The 27,092-nt window shown below is 36.8% G+C and overlaps 3 protein-coding genes across 4 annotated transcripts in view; 1 reads left to right on the top strand and 2 right to left on the bottom strand.

Moving 5' to 3' along the window:
• Positions 1-6,402, top strand: part of mcm3l (MCM3 minichromosome maintenance deficient 3 (S. cerevisiae), like) — a 14,625-nt gene extending 8,223 nt beyond the window's left edge. For both annotated transcript variants that reach the window (XM_073932099.1, NM_001171068.1), the window contains 9 exon segments: positions 117-325; positions 431-605; positions 1,710-1,836; positions 1,933-2,083; positions 2,519-2,659; positions 2,727-2,818; positions 2,879-2,973; positions 5,216-5,291; positions 6,073-6,402. In XM_073932099.1, coding sequence (XP_073788200.1) covers positions 117-325; positions 431-605; positions 1,710-1,836; positions 1,933-2,083; positions 2,519-2,659; positions 2,727-2,818; positions 2,879-2,973; positions 5,216-5,291; positions 6,073-6,271 — 1,265 coding nt within the window. In that variant the 3' untranslated portion in view covers positions 6,272-6,402.
• si:ch211-191a24.4 overlaps positions 1-27,092 on the bottom strand; it is a 75,359-nt gene that overhangs the window by 16,113 nt on the left and 32,154 nt on the right. The window contains exon 2 of the mRNA XM_073932104.1: positions 10,112-10,453. Within this exon, the coding sequence (XP_073788205.1) occupies positions 10,112-10,453 (342 nt within the window). The remainder of the gene's footprint in view (positions 1-10,111; positions 10,454-27,092) is intronic.
• Positions 6,388-27,092, bottom strand: mep1ba (meprin A subunit beta a). Its single transcript, NM_001076621.2, is given in 14 exon segments — positions 6,388-6,614; positions 9,016-9,249; positions 9,336-9,521; positions 11,099-11,566; positions 15,955-16,170; positions 19,511-19,663; positions 19,799-20,017; positions 20,108-20,286; positions 24,605-24,722; positions 24,816-24,894; positions 25,388-25,431; positions 25,515-25,574; positions 25,680-25,698; positions 26,993-27,092. Coding segments are annotated over 14 exon segments (2,034 nt in total). The 5' UTR covers positions 27,050-27,092; the 3' UTR covers positions 6,388-6,612.

Below are 27,092 nucleotides of genomic sequence, written 5' to 3'. Positions count from 1 at the left end.
TACAGGAGTTGTAAAATGAGCCTATTTCCAAAAAAGTGCAGTGTTTCTTTTTTAATTTAGCATGATGCAAGGAAGCTGAGAATGAATTTGTGCCTGTTCTCCTCTGGCTGTTGCAGGTGAGCGCCGTCTGGAGGCAGGAGCTATGGTGCTTGCTGACAGAGGTGTGGTTTGCATTGATGAGTTTGATAAGATGTCAGACATGGACCGAACCGCCATCCATGAAGTGATGGAGCAGGGCAGGGTCACCATTTCCAAAGCTGGGATTCAGGCAAGGCTGAACGCTCGCTGCAGTGTGTTAGCTGCTGCTAATCCAGTGTACGGAAGGGTAAATATTGATTGGTGGCTTGACTGGTATAAGTACTTTCTATTAAGAATTGAGAATTTAATATTCTGTTAATTCTAATGTGTTCAATTGGGTTAATTTATCAAGTATGACCAGTATAAGACCCCCATGGAGAACATCGGGCTCCAGGATTCCTTGCTTTCCAGATTTGATCTGCTCTTCATAGTTCTGGATCAGATGGATCCTGACAGTGATAAGGAGATCTCTGAGCATGTGTTGCGTATGCATCGCTACAGAGCACCGGGAGAAGCAGAGGGAACAGGTGAGACTGACCTCTGCTGGACAAAACACAACCACCTCTAGAGATGAGTGGAGATAAGTGCTAGAAGCTTGTTGTTGTTTGGCATAAGTTCAATTGCTTGTAAAGAACAATTATGGTGGAATTACAAGCTGATAACTTTGATAGGTTTTTTTTCTCTCTCAGAATTGACAATTTCAAGTTTACATTTTAAGTTGTTTTTTTTTTTTTTTGCATTTCTGAATTTTCTTTTTTTCTTGTAAGCTATTACTTTGTAATCGAGTTTGTAACTTGCAATTTTGTGCTAACATTTTATAAATATGGAATTTTCCTTTTTTTTTTTTGACTCCAGTTGAGTATACACCCCCCACCCCTTTAGAATTGCAAGTTACATTTATCACCATTTTAATTTTATTTGGTTTTTACAGTTCTGAGAAGAGAAGTCGTAATTATGGGGTGGAAAAACACTAATCAAAGGATTTTTTTTTTTACTACTTTATTCAAATGTAGCGTTCACCAGTATAGAATAAATGTAAAAACACAACCTTTTTATTTATTTTTATATATATATATATATATATATATATATATATATATATATATATATATATATATATATATATATATATATATATATTTATTTATTTATTTATTTATTTATTTATTTATTTATTTATTTATTTATTTATTTATTTATTTATTTATTTATTTGCTTCATTTTTGTGGTACAGTAAAAGTGATCTACTACTACCATTGAACAGTTTGGCATACGATTTTAAATTTTTTATTATTTAAAAAAGAAATAATTACTTCTATTCATAAAGAATGCATTCATTGTTTAAAACTATTGTTAAATATGAATATTTCAAATATGTAGTGATCTTTTGGACCTTCCATTCTTCAAAAAATCTTGCAAAAAATGTCAGTTTCCACAAAAAATTTCAAGTAGGAATAGTAGTTTTCTACATTCAGAACTGAAAATTAATTCAACTTGACAATTAAGAAGGACAAAAGTGTGTATTACAACTGGTTTGTGATATTTAAGACCGGAGAAAGTATGTTACAAATTCAGCTTTGGAATCACAAAATGAAATGTTGTTTTAAATAGTATTGTGTCTGCACAAACAGCAATGCCGCTGGGAAGTACAGTGGACGTGTTCGCCACAGAAGACCCAAACATCACAGAAGCATCTGAGCAGGAGTTGCAGATCTATGAGAAAAAAGACAATGTCCTGCATGGCCACAGGAAGAAAAGGTATGCTTCTCTTCATCTAGTTATAAATGGTCTTTGTTCCCTTAGAAAAAAAGTTGCGTAGCATGAGTGAGTTTCTGTGATAATCCTTTTGAAAAGGGAGAAGATTGTTACAATGGAGTTCATCAGGAAGTACATCCACGTGGCCAAGCTGGTGAAGCCAGTGTTGACTCAGGAGGCATCAGACTATATAGCGGAGGAATATTCTAGACTCCGGAGCCACGACCAAGTCAACAGTGACTCTGCAAGGGTCTGTAATGTCCACTTATGTATAACCTTTGGTTTATGCTTGACTTTTGGGGCACTTTTATGTTGTAAAATCGACTTTGTATAGAAGAGTAAGTCTTTAAATCTACATATTGACACTTTTGGGTACTAGCAAAGCAAATATGGACATTAGAGTAACATATACTGTAATTATTTTAAAAACAATTATTTTATAACATAAAATAATTATTGCAAATTTTACAGAAACATTACATGCAGTTTTAGATAATTTTTATGCGAACCCACTATTTATTATTATTTTTTTTTTTAACAAATCTTTTAAAGATCATTTGCACCACTGCATCCAGTATACCAGATTATCCCATTACTTAGTCACTACATATATGGCTCCTTTAATGTGATATTTTGGTTGCTCTGGAATTGCTTGATTTGCATTCAACTGTGTCCATTCTCACAGACGATGCCTGTGACCGCTCGAGCTCTGGAAACCATGATTCGATTGTCTACAGCCCATGCCAAAGCCCGCATGAGTAAAACCGTTGACCTGGCAGATGCAGAAGCTGCACTTGAACTCATGCAGTTTGCGTATTTCAAAAAGGTACATAATCATTCACATCTGCATCTGCTTATTTAGCTCTCTAATGTTAGGTGCTATGGCTTTGTAGATTCTGGAGAAGGTCAAGAAGAGAAAGGTACCAGAGGACTCGGAGATCGACGTCTCTCAGAGCCAAGAGACTGATAGTCAGAGGAGCCTCAGGTGAGCGTGAAGGTCATGTGGGTGTTTTAAATGGCAGATAAGAACTAATAATGTCTACAGGAAGCGCTCCCGCATCTCCAAAGATGGTGATGATGTGGAAATGACACAAGATGGAGAGGATGAGGATCCTTATGATTTCACTGAAGATGAAAATAGTAGGTGAAATCATTCAGTTTGGCTCTTTGTTACCTATGCTTTCAGCAATATTGATTATTTTTGATTACTAAATGGAGGTCAAGGGCAATCACAGTTTCGCCTATACATTGAATTTTAACCCATATAACCATATTTCTAAAGCCTCTAAATCAGAGGTGGCCAACCCTGTTCCTGGAGATCTACCTTCCTGCAGATTTCAGTCGCTACCCATATCAAACACACCTGCCTGTAATTATCATGTGGTGTTCAGGTCCTAATTAATTGGTTCAGGTGTGTTTGATATGGGTAGCAACTGAAATCTGCAGGAAGGTGGATCTCCAGGAACAGGCTTGAGGACCCCTGCTCTATCAATATCATACAACATGGTAGACCAGTACTTATTGCACAATCGTATACCTCTTGTTGTCTGAATTCAAGTGCATGCCTTTTTTTTAGCAAGTAAAAAGCCTTTTGATATTATATATTAAAGTTAGTGCTGGGCAAAGATTAATCGCATGCTAAATTAAAGTTTGTTTTGACAAAATAAAGCAGGGGAAATAAATATAGAACTTATCACCATTTTTTATTCGAAAACCTATTTTAAATGGTGCTGTTGACTTGACATTTTACCTGGATGTTGGTAACAACCAAAGAAACCCAAATATGCAAAGAAAACTAAACTAGTTGACTTTTGGCTAAGCCCCGCCCTCTGTATCGGTTCTATTCTAATTTGCTGTTATATGGAATTAATAAATAAATTGAAATGCAAATTAAAATACTAATGGTGGAAGTGAACATAGATTTTCCCTACCAGCAAATATTAGTCACACCAAATATAAAAGCAGACACTAACCCACTATAACATAGTCACCAATGACTAAATATCCAAAAGACAGACGAAAACATCAGTGAATTGTAGCTCTAACATAGACATGAGGCTTATAAATTACTGAAAAACAGCTGCAGGTGAAGTATATTGATCAGTGTTCAGTTTGTGATCATATCTCGGTTTTGTTCTGTTGATATGTAATTTCAAATATTCATAGCTTGAAACGGATGGAAATATGATCGCTATTAGTATGACTACTATAAGGCTTAAATGGAGCAGTGCTCATAAAATCAAGCGAAAACAAGAAAAAGACCACTGTGAAACATAACCTGCTTTGTATTTTCGTAGGAAACACAGTTAAGATCTGTTTAGGGTAAGAGGTGTGTGAGTTATTGCCGTGGGTCTATCATTAAATGTGTCAGGAATATCAAAACAAAAGCAACTTAGCTCCACTCCTTTAGCGTCCCTCACAGAGCTTGATCCACGCTGGCATTTCTCCTCTTGGATTTTTGGATTTGAAAAGGTAAACAATTCCACCACCCCATCCAAACTTTTAGGATACCGTGTATCAGATATGCACAATCCATATGCACAACGCTTTGGCCCGTTTTCCTCACTCGAAAGCTTGACAGAGCTTCTGCGCGTATCTACGGTTGCTAAGCCATGATTGGTGAGTGGCGGTTTTTGGGTGTGGCTTAGTGAAGGGTCAATTCCTATTACAAATGTTATGTGTAATAAAATGAAATGTAGGGCAAACGTATTGAAAACATGAAGAAAGGGAGGTGTAGAAAGGGCAGGGAAAGCCCAGACAGCTGCTGAAATCTCTCAGTATTTCTTCAGCAACCATCTGCCTTTGTAAATTTAATGTCAGCTGCTTCAGTCCAACATCTACATCATCAGGATGATGAAGATGAAACCAGAGTTAACATTTCAGCAAGAAAATGATTCAAAACGCAGCCAAGCAAACTCGCAAATGCTTTCAGAAAAGGAAAATCAAGCTGTAGAATGGCCCAGCCAATCACCTGACTCGAATCCAATACAAAATAAAGATCAGATTTGATAGACGTTAATTAATTAATCACAATTAATCTTTGCCCATCTCTAGTTAAAATCAGTCTACATAATCTTTTGATGTCTAATTTGAATGTTTATATATTTTTAGTAAGTAAAAAGGCTTTTTAAAATCATTTCATGTCATCAATCATGTTCGTTTATGCTGGGGAAACTTTTTAAATCAAATTTCCCTTCCTAGAATTTATAGTATTTTTTCAAAAGTAATGATTACTGGAAAGCATTAACATAGGCGTACTGTGTTCCCTATGCATTTAGTATTAATTAAATCATGCTACAATCAAATAAATGGTAAATTATGCTCTTGAGGAATGTCCGTCAGTCATCACTGCATTAAATCATGTTGGTAAATGTTGTGACAGCTCAGCCGAGTCAGAAGAGTAGGCCGGCGTCTCAGAGGAGCAGTCAGAGGAAGAAAACAGACATCAGTCAGGAGAGGTACAAAAGACTCCTCTTTACTTTTACTCGCATTCTAGACTTTCTTTGTCCAATTGTAGTACCTCATTATTCCACCTTTGCACCACAACTGCTGTTTCCATCCAAAGCTGTGAATTAACTTGGTGCATAAAATTAAAAAATATCACATAAAACATTAAAAATTGCTGTTTCCATTTATAGTTCAGGAGAATAAAATCACTTCCTGGGGAAACAATCCATTTGTGATGTTCATTCATGTTCTTTTTGGCTTGGTCTCTTTAATAATCTGGGGTCGCCACAGCGGAATGAACCGCCAACTTATTTTGCATATGTGTTATGCAGCGGATGGAACCAAACTGTACATTTTTAATAAACAGACTTTTTGGAAATGTTCTGCTTGATCTACATCAGGGATGTCCAAACTCGGTCCTGAAGGGCCTATGTCCTGCACAGCTTAGCTCAAACTTGCTTCTCCACACCTGCCTGGAAGTTTCTAGTATGCCTAGAAAGAGCTTGATTGGCTGGTTCAGGTGTGCTTAATTGGCGTTGGAGCTAAAATATGTAGGACACCGGCCATCCAGGACCGAGTTTGGATACTCCTGATCTACATCTTTACCTAGCTGCAGTGGAGTTAATATAGTCTTGGTTGCCTGTTTTTAGTTATTTTTCTCCTTTTTTGTTTCTCTTTCACTATTCTATGGAGATTTTGTTCTCTTTTAATAAACAGTCTAACTACACATTTAAAATGGAGTAACTTTTGACCGATTTTAATGTGACCCTTTGGCTTTTGTGACCATTTTAGATTTAAGACCTTCAAGACTGCTCTGGTGAATGCCTTTAAGGTGACCCGCTCTCAATCTGTGGCAGTTTCTGATCTCCTGACTCACATTAACCAAGGCCAGGACGAGGAGTTTGACCAGAACGAGATTAACCTACTGCTGGAGTGTATGCAGGATGACAACCAGGTCATGGTCTCAGAGGATGTGGTGTTTCTCATCTAAATAGGGCAATGCATTGTTTACAAGTTCAGAAATTTGGATCACTTAACTTAATTACTTAATTTATAACATGCCAGCACTTTTACAAATGATGAAGAAAAAAAAAACACTAATAAACAGAGCATTAATAGTTGTTTATTTTGATCAAGTCATTTTTATTTACACATTTTGATTTTTGTAAATATTTTTTTTAGGAGGGGATGGGGACATAAGTTTACAAAGATGAATTAGGATCCAGTAGATCCTGCTCAGTGAAAACATGACCAAGTAGATTTTAGAAAAACTTTACAAGAGTGTGGCATCACAAGAGCCAGCTTCTTAGTCCACTGTCCTTGCATTTTGGGTTCTGTAAAAGAAAGTGTAGATTGATGGACATTAAATACAGTTATGGTACGGCTGGTGGAGATCAGAATTACAGAACAAGCTACAATTCCCTAAATCGCAAAGTCACTACTTGTTCATATTTGAATCATCCAAACAGGGGTAAGAACAGTTTTTAAGCATATTTCATGAGATGCTTGTATTTTGAAGCACAATTTAAAAATAATATTGATCAAAAGCAGGGAACTTTATCCCAGGGAAAATTCTTGTTTCTAGTGCTTTAAACATTGGAAGTCAGAATTATTAGCTCCTGTTTTTTTAAACACGTCTAAACCTAAAAGTTTTACTAACTAATAACTGATTTATTTTATCTTTGCCATGATGACAGAAAATTAATATTTGACTAGATATTTTTCACAGACACTTCTACACAGCTTAAAGTGACATTTAAAGGCGTAATTAGGTTAATTAGGTTAGCTAGGCAGGTTAGGGTAATTAGGCGAGTTATTGTGTAACAATGGTTTGTTCTGTAGACTATCAAAACAAAAATTTGCTTAAAGGTGCTAATAAATTGAACCTTAAAATGTATTTTAAAAATTAACAACTGCTTTTATTCTAGCCGAAATAAAGCAAATAAGACTTTCTCCAGAAGAAAAATTATTATCAGACATGCTGTGAAAATTTCCTTGCTCTGTTAAACATAATTTGGGAAATATTTAAAGAAAAATTAAGAGGGGTGAATAATTCTGACTTAAACTGCGTGTGTGTGTGTGTATATATATATTTTTTTTATCTGTGCCCTTTGAAATTAAATAAATTAAAATGAAAGCTCAATGAATGACACATTTTAGGATGAGATCTAAATTACATATAAGAGAGTGAACAAATGCCAAATTCCTCACAGAGACGAGACCTTTTATCAATATTTACATTTTAAACGAGTTGCTGAGGAATGGGATGCATTGGAAAATAACAAATTATATGAAATACAACCTGAAATCTCACACAGAATTTTAAGACATTTAAAGACTAGATTTAATCAAGTGGTTTTACCAGATGTCGTATTGGACATACAAGAATAACCCATGTTTCTTTGCTCCAAGGTGAAAACCCTACTCAGTGTTTGTACAGCAAAATTCCCCTTACTATAAAACACATTTTACTGGACTGTCCTGCTATTAATGATTCCAGAAACCTGTTTTATGCAGTGACACCAGACAAGATTTTAGAATTTTATCATTTATTAATGCTAAAAATCTTATTTAATTTGTGTGTTCATTTGATTTTTGATTTTAATTCTATATTTATTATTGAAATGTTCCTGCCGTGAAAATAGCCTTGGTTGCTGACATGGCATTAAATAAAAAATACATTACATTACATATAAGAGAGTAAATGTCACTAAGTCAATGTTGAAATGGGGCAAACAGGCATCAAAAGTTTTTCTTTTAATGCTACTGTATATATAATGCTATAACAAAGCATCTGATATAACGTGATGAACTACATTTGTGTGTGCAAATATGTGACTTTCTGCAATTGTAAAATGCTGGAGAAGTTTGAAAATACTCCTAAAAAGTGCTTGAATACTTAAGCGATTTGGTTATTTTGTAAAACACTAGCCAGTATAGCCACAACTAAAATTCTTTCAAATTTTGAATGCTGAAGATGACGTTATTTCTGAAAAATCAGGTGTTTATAATTTGTTCGGTAATTCTCATGTCCACTGCAGTAGTGTAGTCCTAAAAAAAAGGTGTACTATACCAACCCAATCCAAATTTGAAAAGTAGACCGTTACAGGAGACGCGAATAAAAATAAATTAGAGAAGTCTAATCACCAAAACAAGGGAGTATACCGAGGGTATACGCAATTATTGATCCTCAGAAGTAGCAATACCTAAACAGCTCGTGAAAAAAAAAGTAGGCATACTGAGTATACAAAGCAAGGACTACACCACTGGTCCACTGTATATTTAGTAATGCTAAAGTTATCTGGATCTGAATTGTATAGAGCAGGGGTGCCCAAACTCGGCCCTGGAGGGCTGGTGTCCTGCAAAGTTTAGTTCCGACCCCAATCAGACACACCTGGGCTAGCTAATCAAGCTCTCACTAGGCTTTCTAGAAATATCCTTGCAGGTGTGTTGAGGCAAGTTGGAGCTAAAATCTGCAGGACACCGGGCCTCCAGGGCCGAGTATGGACACCCTTGGTATAGAGCACAGGTGTCAAACTCAGTTCCAAAAGGGCTGCAGCTCTGCACAGTTTAGTTCCAACCCTAATCAAACACACCTGATCAAACTAACTGAGTCCTTCAGGCTTGTTTGAAACCTACAGGTAAGTGTGTTGGAGCAGGGTTGGAACTATATTGTGCAGGGCTTCGGCCCTCCAGGAATTGAGTTTGACACCCCTGGTATAGAGGAATACTCACAGCCATCTGTCCGCTCTGGCTCCATCTCTGTGTCTCTCTCCTGTCGCCGTCTTCGCCTTTGCACATATATCATTGCGCTCACGACAATACCCAGGAACATGGCAGCCGCCACAAACACGCTTATCGCCACTGTTGCTGTTGAGCTTCCGATGGACTCCTGCATCTCCAAACGCAGATCTACAAATTCTGGGCTCTGAAACTCTCTTGACTGTTGCTCCAGTAGTCCAGTTACATCTATTAATGAAGTTACATGTTTTAGTGAACTCGTATTTTCTGACCATTTTGACAGTCTGAAATAACAAAACTTGCTGCTCACAAACCTTCGAGGGAGAGGAGGAAGATGACATCATCTCCTTTGATGAAGCTTCGGCTCTTCAGACGGTCATGTGTGATGAAACTGCTCGTCCCATAACCTGAACCCCGGTAGAATGTACTGCCGTCTGTGTCAGTGACTCGACTGCCCACTTTTCGAGGATCGTCCCAGAAATACTCCACATTTCCACTGGCTGCAAAACAAATAGAGACACTTCTGTTTATGAAAACAATCTTTTGTAATTCATCACGTGTTTACATTATTCACATGTAAATGATTAATTATTAAATGTTTTTGGTTGATTGAATCACTTAAGTACGATTATTCTTGTGCAAGGGAGCCCCTTTGATAATTGTAGAATGCTTCTCTGTAGATTTGTATTTAAACTCCATATTTATATTGCATAAAAAATATTAAGAGTCGAATAAATGATCCAAAAATTATAAAAAAAAAAAAAATGGGTTTAAATAATTGTCTGTAAATAAATGTCAAAAAATGTGTTTTTTTTTATGCCGAAAAAGTACAGTTTAATCCTATACTAGTCAATATTTGAAGTGGATCAAAAAAAAAAAAGAGACAAGAATGAGTGTAGTCCAATAGTTTTGATCCACTGCAAATGTTGACTTCTACTACTACTTTATTCTTATATGGTACTGTATTTATTTAGAGATACAATTTTTTTGATAATTTATTAGAATCATTTTAGACTCGATTTGTGTTGCTTTGTAAATTAAGTTATTTTTTATCAATTTATTTTTAATTGCCATTTATTTATCTTTTTACTTTTAATATAGTGTAGATAGATAGATAGATAGATAGATAGATAGATAGATAGATAGATAGATAGATAGATAGATAGATAGATAGATGGAGGGACAGATAGATAGATAGATAGATAGATAGATAGATAGATAGATAGATAGATAGATAGATAGATAGATAGATAGATAGATAGATAGATAGATAGATAGATAGATAGATAGATAGATAGATAGGTGGATGGATGGATGGATGGATAGAGGGACAGATGGACGGAACAATAGATAGATAGATAGATAGATAGATAGATAGATAGATAGATAGATAGATAGATAGATAGATAGATAGATAGATAGATAGATATTTCTATTATTTTCATGCATGTTTTGTAAGATTTTTATAGACCCCTTAACATTCCCTTGTGGCTCTCTGGAGGTCCCCACCATTCATCAAATATTTAGTAGTAAGACAAGAATCTGTACCATAGGAATTACATCTGAAGAGTTGAGATGCAAAAAAATGAAATTGAAGTGCATCTGAAATCTTCTCCTAAAAGAGAAATGCTCACTTTAGCAGAAACTTTCAGATGGCACTTAAAGGTTTTTGCATCTCAACTCTTCATCTGTTCTCAGTGAACTTTTGTAAGATTTCAGTAAGCTTTTTAGTTTAGAAAATTAACACGATTTATACATTTTCTGAAGTTTTAGTGTGAACGCAACTTTGGAAAACTCCTGAAAATGCTGATGTGAACAAATAAAGATTAACAGGCATCGTATCCACCTGGTCGACCTTTTATCCATAGGCTATCATTATTATTTTAATTGCTTATTACTATTTAGTTGTGTCAGTATATTATTCGACGTGGACCAAAACAGTTTTTTAACCTTAAAGGATTAAGAAAAGACATTTTTTAAACAAACAGACATAGTCTTAATAATCAGGATCCAAGTATCTATACTGTGCACATCATATCATAAAAGTGCTTAATGTCTTTGCCTGTTTATATCTTACAGTCAGTGGAGGTCTTGTCTGGATCAGTAGTAATCATCCTTATGTTGTTCATGCGGCGTTGGATGTCTGGGTTCTGGTCCATCATCTCCATTGAAGCCTGCCGCCATGGACAAGGCCACTGGAGATTATCATCATGAGGCCCAGAGGTCAAGTGCAGGTAGATTGCCATTTTATCTGGGCTGTCTTTCAAGCCATTAATGTACAAGCCAATCTGAAATGAGTAACCATCTGGGGACAGCAGGCGAGGGCTGTAGATTTTGGAGCCGGGAGCTGTTGTAGCAAGTAGTTTGGTAAAATCCCGAATACGCCAGCTGTGTTGAGGACACTGGGTCTCGGAGAGGTTGATGTCATCCAGAGACAGACCACCCTTTGAGGTGTCTCTTACTTTAACTCCTTCAAATACCACTCTGAATTTACTAGAGACATCTAGCGTCACGTGGTACAGTTCCCAAGAGTCTTTGAGGCCACCTGAATAGTACACAAATATGTTAACCAAAGCCATTACTCGCATTAACAAACAAAAATATCTACATTTTCTAGCGCTGTATTGACTTTATTCTGCAATGCTGAAGTGCACAAGGTTTTGCGCTTGTTTTAGAACTTCTGATGTAGTTAAACGGCAGAAAACAATACTACTTGCTCTAACAAGTGTGTTCTTGAATATACATAAAAAGTTAAGCAATAAAATAAGAAAAGATCCCTTTGCAACATCAAGCAGCATAACAATTCGTTTTTAACGGCTAAAAATCAATGGAAGTAAATGAGCGGAGGTCTCAATCTAAAAAAAGATTCCAGTTGCGGCGCCCTGAACAATACAGATAAAATTGAAACCAGAGAACTTTCTGTTGGTTACCATGGCGAATTTCATAACCAACTTGAAGCTAATTAAAAGCTGCGGTATGTACTGTAAGATCAACATCACTGTGGTTAAACTAGGTTTTGCAGTCCAAATAAAAAAATTTAAAAGTCCCTGGGACAAGACAGACATGCAGGTTGCCAAATTGACAATGCCAAAAGATCACAATGATGTCTGCAGATCAAGCCTGGTTTATACTTCTGCGTCAAGTGATCAGCGTGACCCACGGCGCATGCAACGCGCGTAGCTGTCTGTTCCTCCACAATAGCACTTTCGAATTGCTAGTTGAAAGTGAAGTGTTAATGTTCCTCCGTGTCGAGTTTCTTCTCTGGTGTTTTGTTTTGTTCTAAACGCTTCTTTAATGTACAAGTGGCTCAAACTCGCTCATTTCGAGGCAGGAACTGGGGGACCTGCAACAACTTTAACCGTGAGGTAAACACAAAACAAAACTTGCCATCCGGAGCTCCCTTACGGGACTCCACATTTGTAAACACTCGCTCCATCGGGCTCGCACGGCTCTCGGTCCCGCCCAGACTCCTCAGCACTACAAAGCCAACCAATCACGGAGCTTGCGCTAGGCATCGTTTAAAAAAGAGGCGCTTTTTGTATTTTTTTTTTTATAAACTTATATTTGAAAGTGTACCTTTTAGGTTCTATGTGGTCTACGTTTCTGTTATTAATTTTTGTGGTTCCTGCACATGTCTGTAATCAAAGGAAAAAAGAAAAATGTCTCTACCATAATCTATGCAAAAGTTATTGAATTCCAACTGATAAAAGGTGCTATATTAGCCACAGGGAGCGATCATTGTTTTCATATTTCACTATTCTTTTGTTTGATCAAACATAATTCACTGTGTTTGGACCACATCAGACATATAAAAGGATTACTTATGCACATCACTAAAAAAAACAGGAGAAATGGCCCTGAAGCGCAGAGCATAAGGTAAGAAATGACAGCTTTCTGTGCTGTCTGGGGCTGCTTAGTAGAGATGTGAACCTATACTGGTCTCACGGTTCGGTTCGGTTCGGTTACGACTATCATGCCAGGTTCAATTCGGTTCAATTCGATATCTCGGTGCATCACGGTGCAATGACGATGCTTTCCATACACAGTGTTGTATTTTGGTGGGTGGCTATAACAAGCTGTCTGTATAAACACACACACGCAGACACACACCACCACACTGTCTCTTTCACACACATACACAAACATAGACAGCACCAAAAAAACACGCTCGCTCGCGCACACACACACACACACACACACACACACACACACACACACACGCCACAAGCGCTTGCTTGCTTGTTCGCTCACTCGGGAGCGATATTGTGAGACCGCCGACTCCTGTTAAAATTATACTATAGTTACCGACCACTCCCGCGCTTTACTCGGAAATTTATTCCCGCACCACATGAAATCTGGTCGGTTCCCGCGACAATGCACAGGTACAGCCGCGGGAATGCATACAGGCGAGAGGAAAAGAGAGGAGGAAAAGTCACGCCAGCAGCCGAGAGGAAAAGTCACGCCAGCAGGTGAAATGGGCCACTGTGAGAGAGAGAGAGAAATGGAGAACTTTCATTCCCTCAATCGCAGAGAAATAGGGGCTTCTGCTGTAATTGTTAATGAAAGACTGTACAGAAATCTCACACACACGCAGTGAAATTGTGCACAGTTGGCGCTAGGAGTGTTATAAATACCTGCGCTCACCTTCCTTACGACAGAGCGCTTATGAGGTGAATGACGTCAGTACATAATAACCGGTTATGATTATTATTGAACCGATACTGAATTGTCCGCATCTGCATTGCGGTGCACCGAAGAAACAATTAATTTTGACACCCCTACTGCTTATTGGTCATAAATGTATTGTTTTCACGTCTATGCCATGGAAACACCATGATTCATTCGGCAACTGTTTGATATGTGAATATAATTCAGCAAAAAGAATTCTAGAACCATATGAGCACTGGCAAGAGCTTTCATTTGAGCTATAACTTGTACATGTGTCATATATGAACCATATGAAAAATATGAAAATGAACCAATGTTCAATACTCAGCTCGGGTTTCCAAAATACTGTGTATTTACGTGTAAATAACTTTTGTACAGTAGAATAAAAACCAAAGTGATGCATATGTGCATACAAATATAGATTCTACACTTTCAAACGAAACCACTTAAGGGGGTCTGGTGCAATGTTAGCCCTTTAAATCTTAAAGCGAAATTCGATGACATCGCGGACCCGCTACCAGGTCCACAGGGTTTAACTGGTTTTAATATAAGTCAGGGTTTTTCAAAGTCTAAGACAGTGGGCCTCCCTTTTGACACAACTTATCCATTGGCGCCCCCCTCCTCCCAAACACGCACGCACGCACACACGCGCGCACGCGCACACACACACACACACACACACACACACACACACACACACACACACACACACATAAAAATCTAGAGGTTTTTCTGCTACCTCATCATGCTTGGTTTCAAGGTGTCGCCGAAGTTTAGCGGGTCTCATGCTGTCATTAGACAAAATATCTTGACAAACCACACATAAAGGTCGTGGTTTATCAGCTGGTCCTGTCCACAAAATCCTAAACTCAAATACTGACCATCATATCGTTGTCTTTTGGGTTTAAGCCCTAAACTTGAAGGCTTTGAATCAGGTGGTCTCAGAAACCGATCCATTGTATTAGCAGCATGATTAGCAGGCATATACCTGTATTGGCGGGCTTGCCAAACAGAAGCGAATTCACAGCTATGGCCTTCTGGGTAAAAAAGGTTTTCTTATTTTTGACGTATTATTTTTTTTAGCTTTGTTTAATTAAAACGTTTAAAAAAATAATAAATACATATAATAATTAAACTTAATAATTATATATTTATTATATAATATTTTTTCCCCGCGCCTCCCCTGACATGCTCTGGCGCCCCCCTGGGGAGGCGCGCCTCACACTTTGAAAACCCCTGATATAAGTCTTTTTCGTCTCCACAATGTGTCTGTAAAGTTTCAGTTCAAAACTCCCATCAGATTATTTATTATACCTTTTATAAGTTTCTCTTTTATACATTTTTGCACCAGGTGGCAGTTTTGTTGTACTGCGCCTTTAAGGCTAGTCTTCCCCGCCCACCGTTTCTACGTGCCTTTCTGCATGCCTTAATCTCCTCCCTCAGCTGATTCAGACAACAGACAGACTTAAAGGAGGTTGTGCTGATAAAGTAAAGCGGAAGTGAATCGCTGCAATTCATTACTCACGTGCACGGTTTTAAAACATTTTAAACTTGTAAAACTCACTCTTGATCACATCTGATGATGATAGATGATCTTAGCAAACTGAACAGATATTTTATTTCCGGTTATTTCCGGCTTTGCTCACATCCTGTCTTATTGATATGATTATAAACATGACTACCAGGACATTTTAATAATACGCAGCTGTCAATCAATATTGGTGGGCGGGGGGACCGTACTCCTACTCCTACGTCAAGTACACCGGCACTCTTGCCGGTGCTCATACAGTTCTAGCATTCTTTTTACTGAATTATATTCACATATCAAACAGTTGCCGAATGAATCGTGGTGTTTCAATGGCGCAGAAGTGAAAACAATACATTTATGATCACTAAGCAGCCCCAGATAGCACAGACAGCTGTCATCTCTTATGCGGTGCGCTTCAGGGCCATTTCTCCTGTTTTTGAGGTGATGTGCATAAGTAATCCTTTTATATGTCTGACGTGAAAACCGATTAAATTGGTCCACCGTTTTTATGTTGTTAAATTGAAAAAAAAAAGGACTGTGTGTGTTTATATCACCCCAACATGACGGTATATACACTTTACCTACACACATGTCTGTCCAAACAGCTTGAAAAGTAGATTTTTTCCACATAGATGCCCTTCAAAGACCATTTCGAGTGGATGTTTGTCACAATAAAGTAAAAAAATTACAATCTTACTTTTGTTTCATGTCAACTCTAAAATATGAAGTCTTATTACCACTGATCTGCTGAATGAGTCTCAGATCTCCTTTGGGGTTTTCAGCAGTGTATTCTCGCACCCAGATGTTTAGCTGGTCATCAGTGCCCCCACTGTTATAATGATAGAACTGCAGGCACTGGGAACGTCTATTGGGGTAAAAGAGTCGACTTTCAAGGTGGGCCTTGTCTCCTTGGGCTTCCGTGGCTGTGCTGAAGTGCATGAAGAATCCAACGCCTGTAGACATATACACTATTATATAATATATAATATAAATATTAGATAATAGACCACTAAAGCAGTCCTCTCTTTGAACTTTATAAAAACGTTTAATAACCTTTTTACATGTCATATAGCAATCCTTGACAAGAACGGGGGGAGGTCTAGCTAGCGGAGGTCAACAAATATTTCCTTATGGTATCAGTAAAACAGGTTTATCATGGAGAGACCAAAGTGCCACCATAATATCATAAAAGTTATCAATGCACTATGAATTATTTAAGTGTTTTTACAGTAGTATACCAGGAAAGCAAAGAAAACAAATATGTCTTTCATGTGACTGTCATTTAAAAGGATCTTTGGTCTAATTATGTACAATATAAAAAGACTGAGTGCATGGTGCATTTTTGCAATATTGATGCAATAAATGCAAATAACAATCAGTGCTTTTGATTTTGATTTCATTACAATATTTCAATGACAAAGGACCGTTTCTAATAAAATGTTTAATCCTAACATTCTTATTTATAAAAAAAGACTTTATAAAAATAGATTTTTAGACCTAAAAATCTGCTAAAAAAACAACTACAAAATCATTAAAGCAAAATTGGCAAAAACCATAGAAGTACTGACTCAAGCAGCTGAATAAATCAATAAGCAATTGCATGTGCACGATATTTGAGTTGCTGTGTGGAAATCTGAGAAAATACCCACAAAACATATTTATAGAATTATTATTATTATTATTAATAGAATAATTATTATATTTATAGGATTATTAGCCCCCCCCTGTTTATTTTCCCCCAATTTTTGTTTTATATAGTTTTAATAACTCATTTCTAATAACTGATTTATTTTATCTTTGCCATGATGACAGTACATAATATTTCACTAGATATTTTTCAAGACACTTCTATACAGCTTAAAGTGACATTTAAAGGCTTAACTAGGGTAATTAGTTTAACTAGGCAGGTTAGGGTGATTAGGTAAGTTATTGTATAAAGATGGTTTGTTGTTCTGTAGACTGTCGAAAAAAAATTAGCTTAAAGGGGCTAATAATTTTGACTCGAAAATGGTTTTTAAAAAATTAAAAACTGCTTTTATTCTAGCCGAAATAAAACAAATAAGACTTTCTCCAAAGGGAAAAACATTATCAGACATACTGTGAAAATTTCCTCGCTCAGTTCAGCATCATTTGGGAAATATTTGAAAAAGAAAAAAGTTCAAAGGGGGGCTAATAATTGTGACTTCAACTGTATGTTACAAATAAGAGCAATCAGCATGATCAATAATGTTGGATATTTGGAACAGACATTCAGTCATTATTCTTTAAAATCCTGCATCGTTGCACTTTTGACTACAAAGTTGCGTTCAAAAGAAAATTACCAGAAAATGTTTAGGGAAAAGCGGGTTTGATGTAATTTAAGAGAATCACATTTTACAAAGCTAAATTTAATAGAAACGTTATATATAACTCCATTTGTGCGGTGAAGCACAAATATGAGTTTGAAAGTTGTACAATACACTTTATCATGGGTATGTGAAAGAAAAGAGGCGATTGTAGGTGACTGGTTGTATCTGGTATAGGTAAAAATGATTTGTATTGCAAATATTACTGTTGTCTTGTATGCAATATTCAATTTGTAATGATTCAGAAAAACCATACAACACATACTGGGTCTATATAAAACCATTCATTTTCTTTATCAGAATATTGTATTAATACAGTGCATCTGGAAAATATTCATCGCGCTTCACTTTTTCCACATTTTTTATGTTACAGCCTTATTGTAAAATGGATTAGATTAATTTGTTTCCTAAACATTCTACACACAACACCCCATAATGACAATAGAAAAAAAGAGTTTTTGAAATTGTTGTAAATTTATAAATAAATAAAAACCCTGAAAAATCACATGTACAGAAGTATTGACAGCCTTTGCTGTGAAGCTCTAAATTGAGTTTAGGTACATTCTGTTTCACTGATCAATTCTTGAGATGTTTCAGCAGCTTCATTGGAGTTCACCTGTGGTCAATTTAGTTGATTGGACATGATTTGAAGAGGCATCCACCTGTCTATATAAGTTCCCAGGGTTGATAGTGCATGTCAAAGCACAAACCAAGCATGAAGACAAAGGAAATGTCTGTAGACCTCTAAGACAGGATTGTCTCAAGGCACAAAGCTTGGAAAGGTTACAGAAACATTTCTGCTGCTCTGAACGTTCCAATGAGCACAGTGGCCTCCATCATCTGTAAGATGTTTGGAACCACCAGGACTCTTTCTAGAGCTGGCCAGCCATCTTAGCTGAGTGATCAGGAGAGAAGGGCCTTAGTCAGGGAGGTGATCAATAACCCAAAGGTCACTCTGTTTGAGCTCCAGTGTTCTTCTGTGGAGAGAGGAGAACCTTACAGAAGGACAACCATCTGTGCAGCAATCCACCAATCAGACCTGTATGGTAGAGTGGCCAGACGGAAGCCACTCCCTGCCTGAAATTTGTCAAAAGGCATCTGAAGGACTCTCAGACCATAAGAAACTAAATTCTCGCGTCTGATGAGACTAAAATTGAACTCTTTGGAGTGAATGTCAGGTGTTAGCCTACGTTTAGAAAAAAACAGTCACACCTCATCACCAGGCTAATACCATCCCTACAGTGAAGCATGGTGGTGGCAGCATCATGCTGTGGGGATGTTTTTCAGCAACAGGAACTGGAAGACTAGTCAGGATAGAGGGAAAGATGAATGCAGCAATGTACAGAGACATCCTGAATGAAAACCTGCTTCACAGTACTCTTGACCTTAGACTGTGGCGACGATCTTCCAGCAGGACAATGACCCAAAGCACACCGCCAAATTATCAATGGAGTGGCTTCACAACAATTCGGTGAATGTTCTTGAGTGGCCCAGCCAGAGCCCAGATCTAAATCCTATTGAACATCTCTGGAGAAATCTGAAAATGGCTGTACACCGTTGCCTCCCATCCAACCTGATAGCGCTTGAGAGGTACAGCAAAGATGAATGGGCAAAAATTCCCAAAGACAGGTATGCCAAGCTTGTGCCATCATATTTAAAAGAACTTGAGGCTGTAATTGCTGCCAAAGGTGCATCAACAGACTATTGAGCAAAGGCTGTGAATACTGATGTACATGTGATTTTCAGCCTTTTTATTTTTAATAAATTTGCAACAATTAAAAAAAAATCTTTTTCTCATCATTGTCATTATGGGGGATTGTGTGTAGAATTATGAGGAAATAAATTAATTTAATACATTTTGGAAGGCTGTAACATAAAAATTGTGGGAAAAGTGAAGCGCTATGAATACTTTCCAGATGCAACTAATGTAGTTTTGTGATGTTAATACCTTGACACTGTCCCAGATTGGTGTAGTCTGTGTTTGGACCACCCTCTACTGTCTGTACACGAGTCCATTTAGCGTTTCCACCATCACCCTGAATCATACCACAGATGTTCGGCTCCTCAAAGTGGCAAGAGTCCAGAAAAGTTGAGGATGTAGCTGGAAATATTATGACAGATTTTATGATGGGTGAGAGCAGCCGTCTTAAGCTTATCAATCAGATTAATGTCAATATATTTACAGTTAAAAATTATTTACGCAGTCAAAATCAATCATTCTTTAACAGAAACTTACTGCAGTTGTATAATCTGTTCAGCTTGAGCAAATCATTGTCACTGAACTCCATGCGCTGACCGATCACATTCAAGAATTCGGGTATTTTGGTTACAATGGTTGGTTCTGAGCCTTTGTTGAAGGATGTTTTGCTGTAGTGCATGACTGAGCCATAATCATACGGCACACCGAGTGAGCTCGACTGCGTTTCGTCATATAGATTGAAGTTGTGTTCTTTACCTGTGTGAGAAACAAAGCAGTACAGTAGATGAACAGATGCGTTTGGATGTAAATGCATTGATTTTATTGCATTTTAAATGTAACATTCACCATCTTGAATCTGGTCCCACACAATAATGACGTAGTCATCTCTGTCAGATCTGGACTGCTCATGCCAGAGACCCAGCGCATGCAGGAACTCATGCTCTACTGTTCCCAAGCTGTCACAGTTTGAACCGATAGACAACTCCTGTTTGCCCATCTGCCGATTGCCCACCTTTGAGTAACATCTGATGGAAGAGAAAAAGTCTTCAGAACTTTTACATAACTTTCCATACAGGACCGGAGTGGGACTCCTTTTCAGCTTTGGAGTTTCAAGCCTTAGAGCGGCCCACCTCAGTCGACGACTGACTATATTAAAATAATGTTATTTCCAATTCAATTTTAAATGACATTAACACGTCTTTTTCAAGGACACAGCTGCTTTAGAACTTCACATTTTTCATGAATTAATTAGAATATAAAATTAATTTTGTATTAATTATATTAATTAATTAATTAATAATAAAATTAAACATTAATTCTTTATAGATATCCAGTCCTAACGGTCGTCACACAAAAAATAAAATATGTACACCTACATAAGTAACCCAAGCAGTATTAAATGTCTTAACACTAAAAATGAAAAAAAAAAATGTTATATTTTACTTTAGTGAGGTTCGAACACGGGTCTGAAGTTGTAACGCAACGTGCTAACCACTAGACCACGATGGCTAATTTTATACACTAGACCACTACTATTTTTCTATGCTTTTTATATTTCTGATCAAGTTATGTCAGCTTTGTTAATGTAGTGAATCAACTGATTTTCATTGAGCAGGTGTAATATTCATTAATATGAATTAATATTCACTAAGGTGCCGCTGTTTGGGGTGGAATGATGGTTAAGTTACATCATCATTAACCTGCGGGCTGCATTTTGCTCACGGGGCTGCGAGAAAATAAATAAAAAGAGCAGAGCTGCGGCACAAAAATGAATAAAAAGAGTGAGGTTATGGTCAAATAAACAAATAAATGAAACAAGTGCAACTGCTGAAAGCGCAAGCAGCTAGGGACACCGGCCCTCGCGGCCAAAAAACGGACCGGCCCACTGGGAATTATCCCGGTCCTCCCGATTAGCCAATCCAGGCCTGTTTCCATACAATGAAAGCCCACATTCACTATTGGATAAAGAAAAGCTAACCAGCACCACAAATCTGAGTTTATACTACACAGCAAAATTATTTTGCTGCTTCTTCAACCTACTGATTTAAACAGAGCTGAAATAACACAACTCTGAAAATGTTTTGATGACAACTTATTTGTTTTGTGTTAAATCCACTTAAATGTGTTCAGTTAACTTCATTCATTTGTGTTAGGACAACATGAATACATTGCGTGGAACTTTTTTTTTTTTTTGCAGTGTACACGATCCTCACAATTGTGAGATATCAACTCAGATTTAAGAGCTATCAAGTCTGAATTGTTTATATCCTGCATTTAGATTTTCATATATACTCACTATTGTAAGATGTGAAGTCTATTCCCTGATAGCATATGAATGTGGGCCACTTTAGGCAGTTATGCGGCACTGGTGGTATTCCTTTGGCCCAGACAAAATGAATGTGAGCCTGAAGTGGCCCACCTGTACATTGGCAAAGGGGGAGCAAATATTCAATGTCATATATGGGCCATTTAGGGTAAAGATTTGGCACTTATGGCAAAACGTAATCTGAATGTGAGCCTAATGTGGCCCATGTGGAAAATGATCAATTTGGCCCAAATGATGGCGGACAAATGTGGGCCATGGTTGGCATAAATGTGGCATAAGGGTAATCTGGGTCTAAACCTAAAGTGGCTCACATGTGTAAGTGCAAATGTGGCCCAGTCATCCTTAAGACATACGTGGGCCACTTTTGGCAAAATTTTGGCACAGTTAGCTCTGGCTAATGCGGCTGTGAGCCTAAAGCGGCCCAGAGAAGATATGGCAAATGTGGCCCAGTTATCTTAAAACAGATGTGGGTCACTTTTGGCAAATATTCGGCACGGTAAGCTACGGCTCATGCAGATTTGAGCCTATAGTGGCCCAGAGAAGATATGGAAAATGTGGCCCAGTTATCTTAAAACAAATGTGGGCCACTTTGCTAAAAGTGGCTTGCACATGCCACAGAATTATGAAGGTTTATAAGCAAAAAACAATTCTAAACTCTAAACTAAACTCACAAACATCACAAACAGGAGACTAAAAGTGACAAAATCAACAACGTCAACATAAACAGCAGAATCAACAGCAAATAATAAAAACTGGAGCATCAGTAAGCTATAGAATGTATTCATACTGCAATGCATGCTGGGATTTTTGTACTTTGCCACACCCACTAAGTGTAAGGTGTAGTCCAGATCTGGGCCAGAATAAAAGCAAACTGTGGCCCAGAATAGGGTCAGTTCTGGTTCATTTGGATGAATTCTGGCTAATATGTGATATTGCTTTGGCTTATTTGTGGCTCAGATCTGACAAACAGGAGTGGACCACCCTAGAGCCATCTTTACATTTGGTATGTGCTCCAGATGTAAATGTCTGGTGTGGGCCGGATCTGGGCCAGAATAAAAGCAAACTGTGGCCCAGAATAGGGTCAATTCTGGTTCATTTGGTTCATTCTGGCTGATATGTGATACTGCTATGGCTGAATTGTGGCCCAGATCTGGCAAACAGGAGCGGACCGCTCAAGTGCCATCATTCCATGCGGTATGTGGGCCAGATGTACAGTGAGTGTCTGGTGTGGTCCGGATTTGAGTCATATGTAATTTGCTAGCTGGGTTAGTACTGTATTCCGAGTTTAAAATAATTGTTCACCCCTAAAGTATTTACTCACACTCACTGTTGGACACACATTAAAAATATTTTGAAGCGTTAGAAACCAGTAACCAGTGACTTTTGTTGCAAAAAAAATTTAAAATAAATCCACATAGCAAAATTTCTCTGGCCCAGCTCTGGCCCACACAATCAGGTTTTGCTTGGCCCACATGCCGCAGTGAATTACGGTACATGACTGGACCAAATCTGGCTTCCAGACAAGGGCCAAACACAAACCATATCTGGGCCAAGTCTCAGCCAAGTTAATAAGTCATAACTGGGCCTGAACTGGGCCAGATAGGTTGGTGTGTCACGATTGCAATGAAATTGATAAACCCATGGAGTGATACGCTTTAGGCACACTATGGGCACGCTTTTTCTCAAAGTGACCTGATTGGTAGAATTTTTTTTCTTTACTCAAAAATGATTTTAGTGTATTTTAAATGTGGGTCAAGACTGGCCAAACTCACATGGTCCACTTATCAAATTTTAAAATCTGGGCCAAATACTACGTTTTACATCTGGCCCAAATCTTGTGTGCCGCCTTAAAAACGGTGCCTCCTCTGCCAAACCAGGGCCATGTTTGGCCCACATGCTGTATGCCAGTGCCGGATGAATGCCTGCTGTGCCAGCTTTATGCCAAATCTGGGCCAGAATTCTTTGCTACTAGGGAATACTTTGGAAGTCAGTGGTTACAGGTATCCAATATTTTTCAAAACTATGTATTTTGTGTTTTACAGAAGAAAGAAACTCAATCAGGCTTGTAACAAATGAAGGGTGTATAACTGGTGGCAGGATTTTCAGTTACAGGGAACTGTCCCTTTATTTTGTGCAATTAAATTTTGTATTATGACTTCTTTTGCAAAATTGCTATTTTATTTCACATAATTTCACATTTAAGACCTTTTTTTCGCAATTTTGAGTTTGTCTTTCACAGTTCTTACTCTTCTTCTCTACTCTTCATTCTTACTTTTTTTGTATAATTCTTTTCTTTTTGATTCAATCTCACAATTATAACTTGATTTTGCACAATGTTGTTTAAAGACTATGTCACAATTTAGATATATTGTGTTTCTATACCTCATAATTCTGTATTCATTCATTCATTTATTTTATTTTCGGCTTAATCCCTTCAATTAATCAGGGGTCACCACAGCGGAATGAACCATCAACTTATCCAGCATATGTTATACTGCCAGTTTAGCTTTCCCAATTCACCTATACCGAATGTCTTTGGACTGTGAGGGAAACCGGAGCACCGAGAAGAAACCCACACGAACGCGGGGAGAACATGCAAACTCCACACAGAAATGCCAACTGACCCAGCCGAGACTCAAACCAGCGAATTTCTTGTTGTGAGGCGGCAGCGCTAACCACTGTGCCACCGAGCAACTCTAAAGTTTCTGTTTTTCCCTCACAATCCTTACTTTTTTTGACTACATTTCATGCTGTTTCAAATTTGCAAGAAAAAAAATGAATAATCATTTTCAACAATAATCATTTTAAACAGTAATCATGATTATTTTAACAGTTATCATCAACTTTAAAATGTTATTAGTAATGGAGGTGATCATTCATAAAATTCAATTTCAAACTTTTATTGTAAAACAAATACAGCACACTATTCATTAACATAACACCAATAGAATTTGGATTTTTAAGCATTAGGTGTAAAATGTGCTTAAATGAGTGTAAATGTTATGCAGTTTTCTCACCCGCTGCCTTTGAACACGAAAATATAGTTGGATTCTCCATTCCAAGGTTTAAAGTCAATGCACGTCTTCAATCTGTATTGCTCGAATGCTTTCAGTATCACACCTTTGGCATTGATTTCTGTTGAAATTTACATGAAATAGGCAATGAAAAAAAGAGAAGGGCAGTGAGCTAGAGAAGTTCAATTATTATTATTTTTTTATTCATATATACCAAGGCTGTTGTCTAAGAAGTACGGCACAGTGGTAGGCCAGCGATACTGTTCACCCAGAATAGTGTTTCTGCTTTCACCCTGTTAAGCAAACCACATGTGGGTTTTAATTGAATTGAATTTAATTTAATTTAATTTAATTTAATTTACTTTAATTTAATTTAATTTAATTTAATTTTATTTTATTTTATTTTATTTTATTTTATTTTATTTTATTTTATTGTATTTTTTATATTATATATTTTTTCATTTAAACTTATTTAATTTTAATTTCAATTAGTTTTATTTTGTTGCTTGAAATTTTACACACATATAAAATATTTGATTTTTGTGGCTTCATTGAACAAATTTCTGGAGGTTAGGCATAATAATTAAAGAAAATTGTCAATTTTTGTCAACAATTGTCAACCTTTGTAACCAAAATCTTATTTTTTATATGTGTGTAAAATTTCAAGCTATAAAGTTAAATGAATTTATTATATTTAAATTAAAATTAAAGAGCCACATTTAATGCTTTAATAACCAAAATTATTCGAAAAAAAAAAAACATAATATAACAAAACAAACTACTGACCTCCTCAATCAGAATGTCTCCTTCCACCAGATCAAGTCCTGCCACTGTTAATCGGTTATGCAAAAATTAGAATAATTCTGGAAATATTGCAACAGATTTCAGACATCATGCTAATGTTTCCACAAACCTTCATTTATTTCAAAAATATCCAGATCTGTTCCATGATCTATGTCAATCTCTGTATCGCCTGCAAAAAAGTCGAAATCCACAGCATATAAAAACACTCTGAAATCTGTTCGATCACTGAACAAATATGCATTATTATATAAAAACCGTGATCATTATGACTCACCTGTTACTGAAGATGTTGGCTTTGAAAGAAAACAGAGTAACGAGAATTAAAATGTGCAGTTTTTTAATGTATATATTTAAATCATGCTAATTTGCATCTCTATCTAGTCCTTATGAAGATTGTTTAGCGGGAACCTAACGAAGCAAAAAACATTGAGCCTTTAATTTAGCAATACTGTTTTAAACATATAAACATTTGAAGCAGAGTTATTAGCCCCCCTAAATTATTGGCACCCCTGTTTATTTTTTCCCCCAATTTTTGTTTAACGGAGAGAAGATTTTCTCAACACATTTTTAAACATAACAGTTTTAATAACTCATTTCTAATAACTGATTTATTTTATCTTTGCCATGATGACAGTAAATAATATTTGACTAGATATTTTTCAAGACACTTCTATACAGCTTGAAGTGACATTTAAAGGCTTAACTAGGTTAATTAGTTTAACTAGGCAGGTTAGGGTAATTAGGCGAGTTATTGTATAACGATGGTTTGTTCTGTAGATTATCGGGGAAAAAACTAGCTTAAAGCGGCTAATAAATTTGACCAAAAAATGTTTTTTAAAAAATTAAAAACTGCTTTTATTCTAGCCGAAATAAAACAAATAAGACTTTCTCCAGAAGAAAAAACATTATCAGACATATTGTGAAAATTTCCTTGCTTTGTTAAACATCATTTGGGAAATATTAAAAAAGAAAAACAAATTAAAAAGGGGGCTAATAATTCTGACTTCAACTGTATGTTTACAGCTCTGGTTTCTTTTAAACAAGCACTTAAAGGGACAGTTCGCTCAAAAATGAACATTTCCTCACCATTCACTCTAAATTCATTACACTAAATATGTTCTAAACATCACATTTTTCTTCTGTTGAGCACAAAAACATGATATACTGAAGCCTTTTGGAAACCAGCAGACATTGAAATCCATAGTAAGAAAAAAAAAATACTATGGAAATCATTGGCTGCTGCTTTCAAACATTCTTCAAAATATCTTCTATTTTTGTTCAACCAAATAAAGAATGTTAATCAGGTTTGGAAGAAGTTGAGGCTCAGTATACTTTGACAAAATGTCCATTTTTTGTTGAACTACCCCTTTAACCTTTGACATAAACAACTTTACGTCATGCTCCTTTAATATTTACTCGCTCAGTGTTAATACATTTTAACACTACTACATCTGTATTCTTTGCATCTGTATTCTAATCATTATTATTATTATCTGATAATATCTGCATTTGCTTAATAGCCACAATATTAATAACAAAAATATATGCATAGTTTTTTGTTACTCAGAAAGTACATTTTGGACTCACCAAACACAGGACTGTAGCACAAACGGACAGAAAGAGATAGGAACAAGCAGACGCCATGAGATCGAATCACTTGTGCTGCTCTCTTATTCAAAACATCAGT

The sequence above is a fragment of the Danio rerio genome, chromosome 20, assembly GCF_049306965.1.
Source record: "Danio rerio strain Tuebingen ecotype United States chromosome 20, GRCz12tu, whole genome shotgun sequence".
Classification (NCBI taxonomy): Eukaryota; Metazoa; Chordata; class Actinopteri; order Cypriniformes; family Danionidae; genus Danio; species Danio rerio.
The sequence above is the reverse complement of the archived record's forward strand: the minus strand, read 5'-3'. Positions and strand labels throughout refer to the sequence as shown.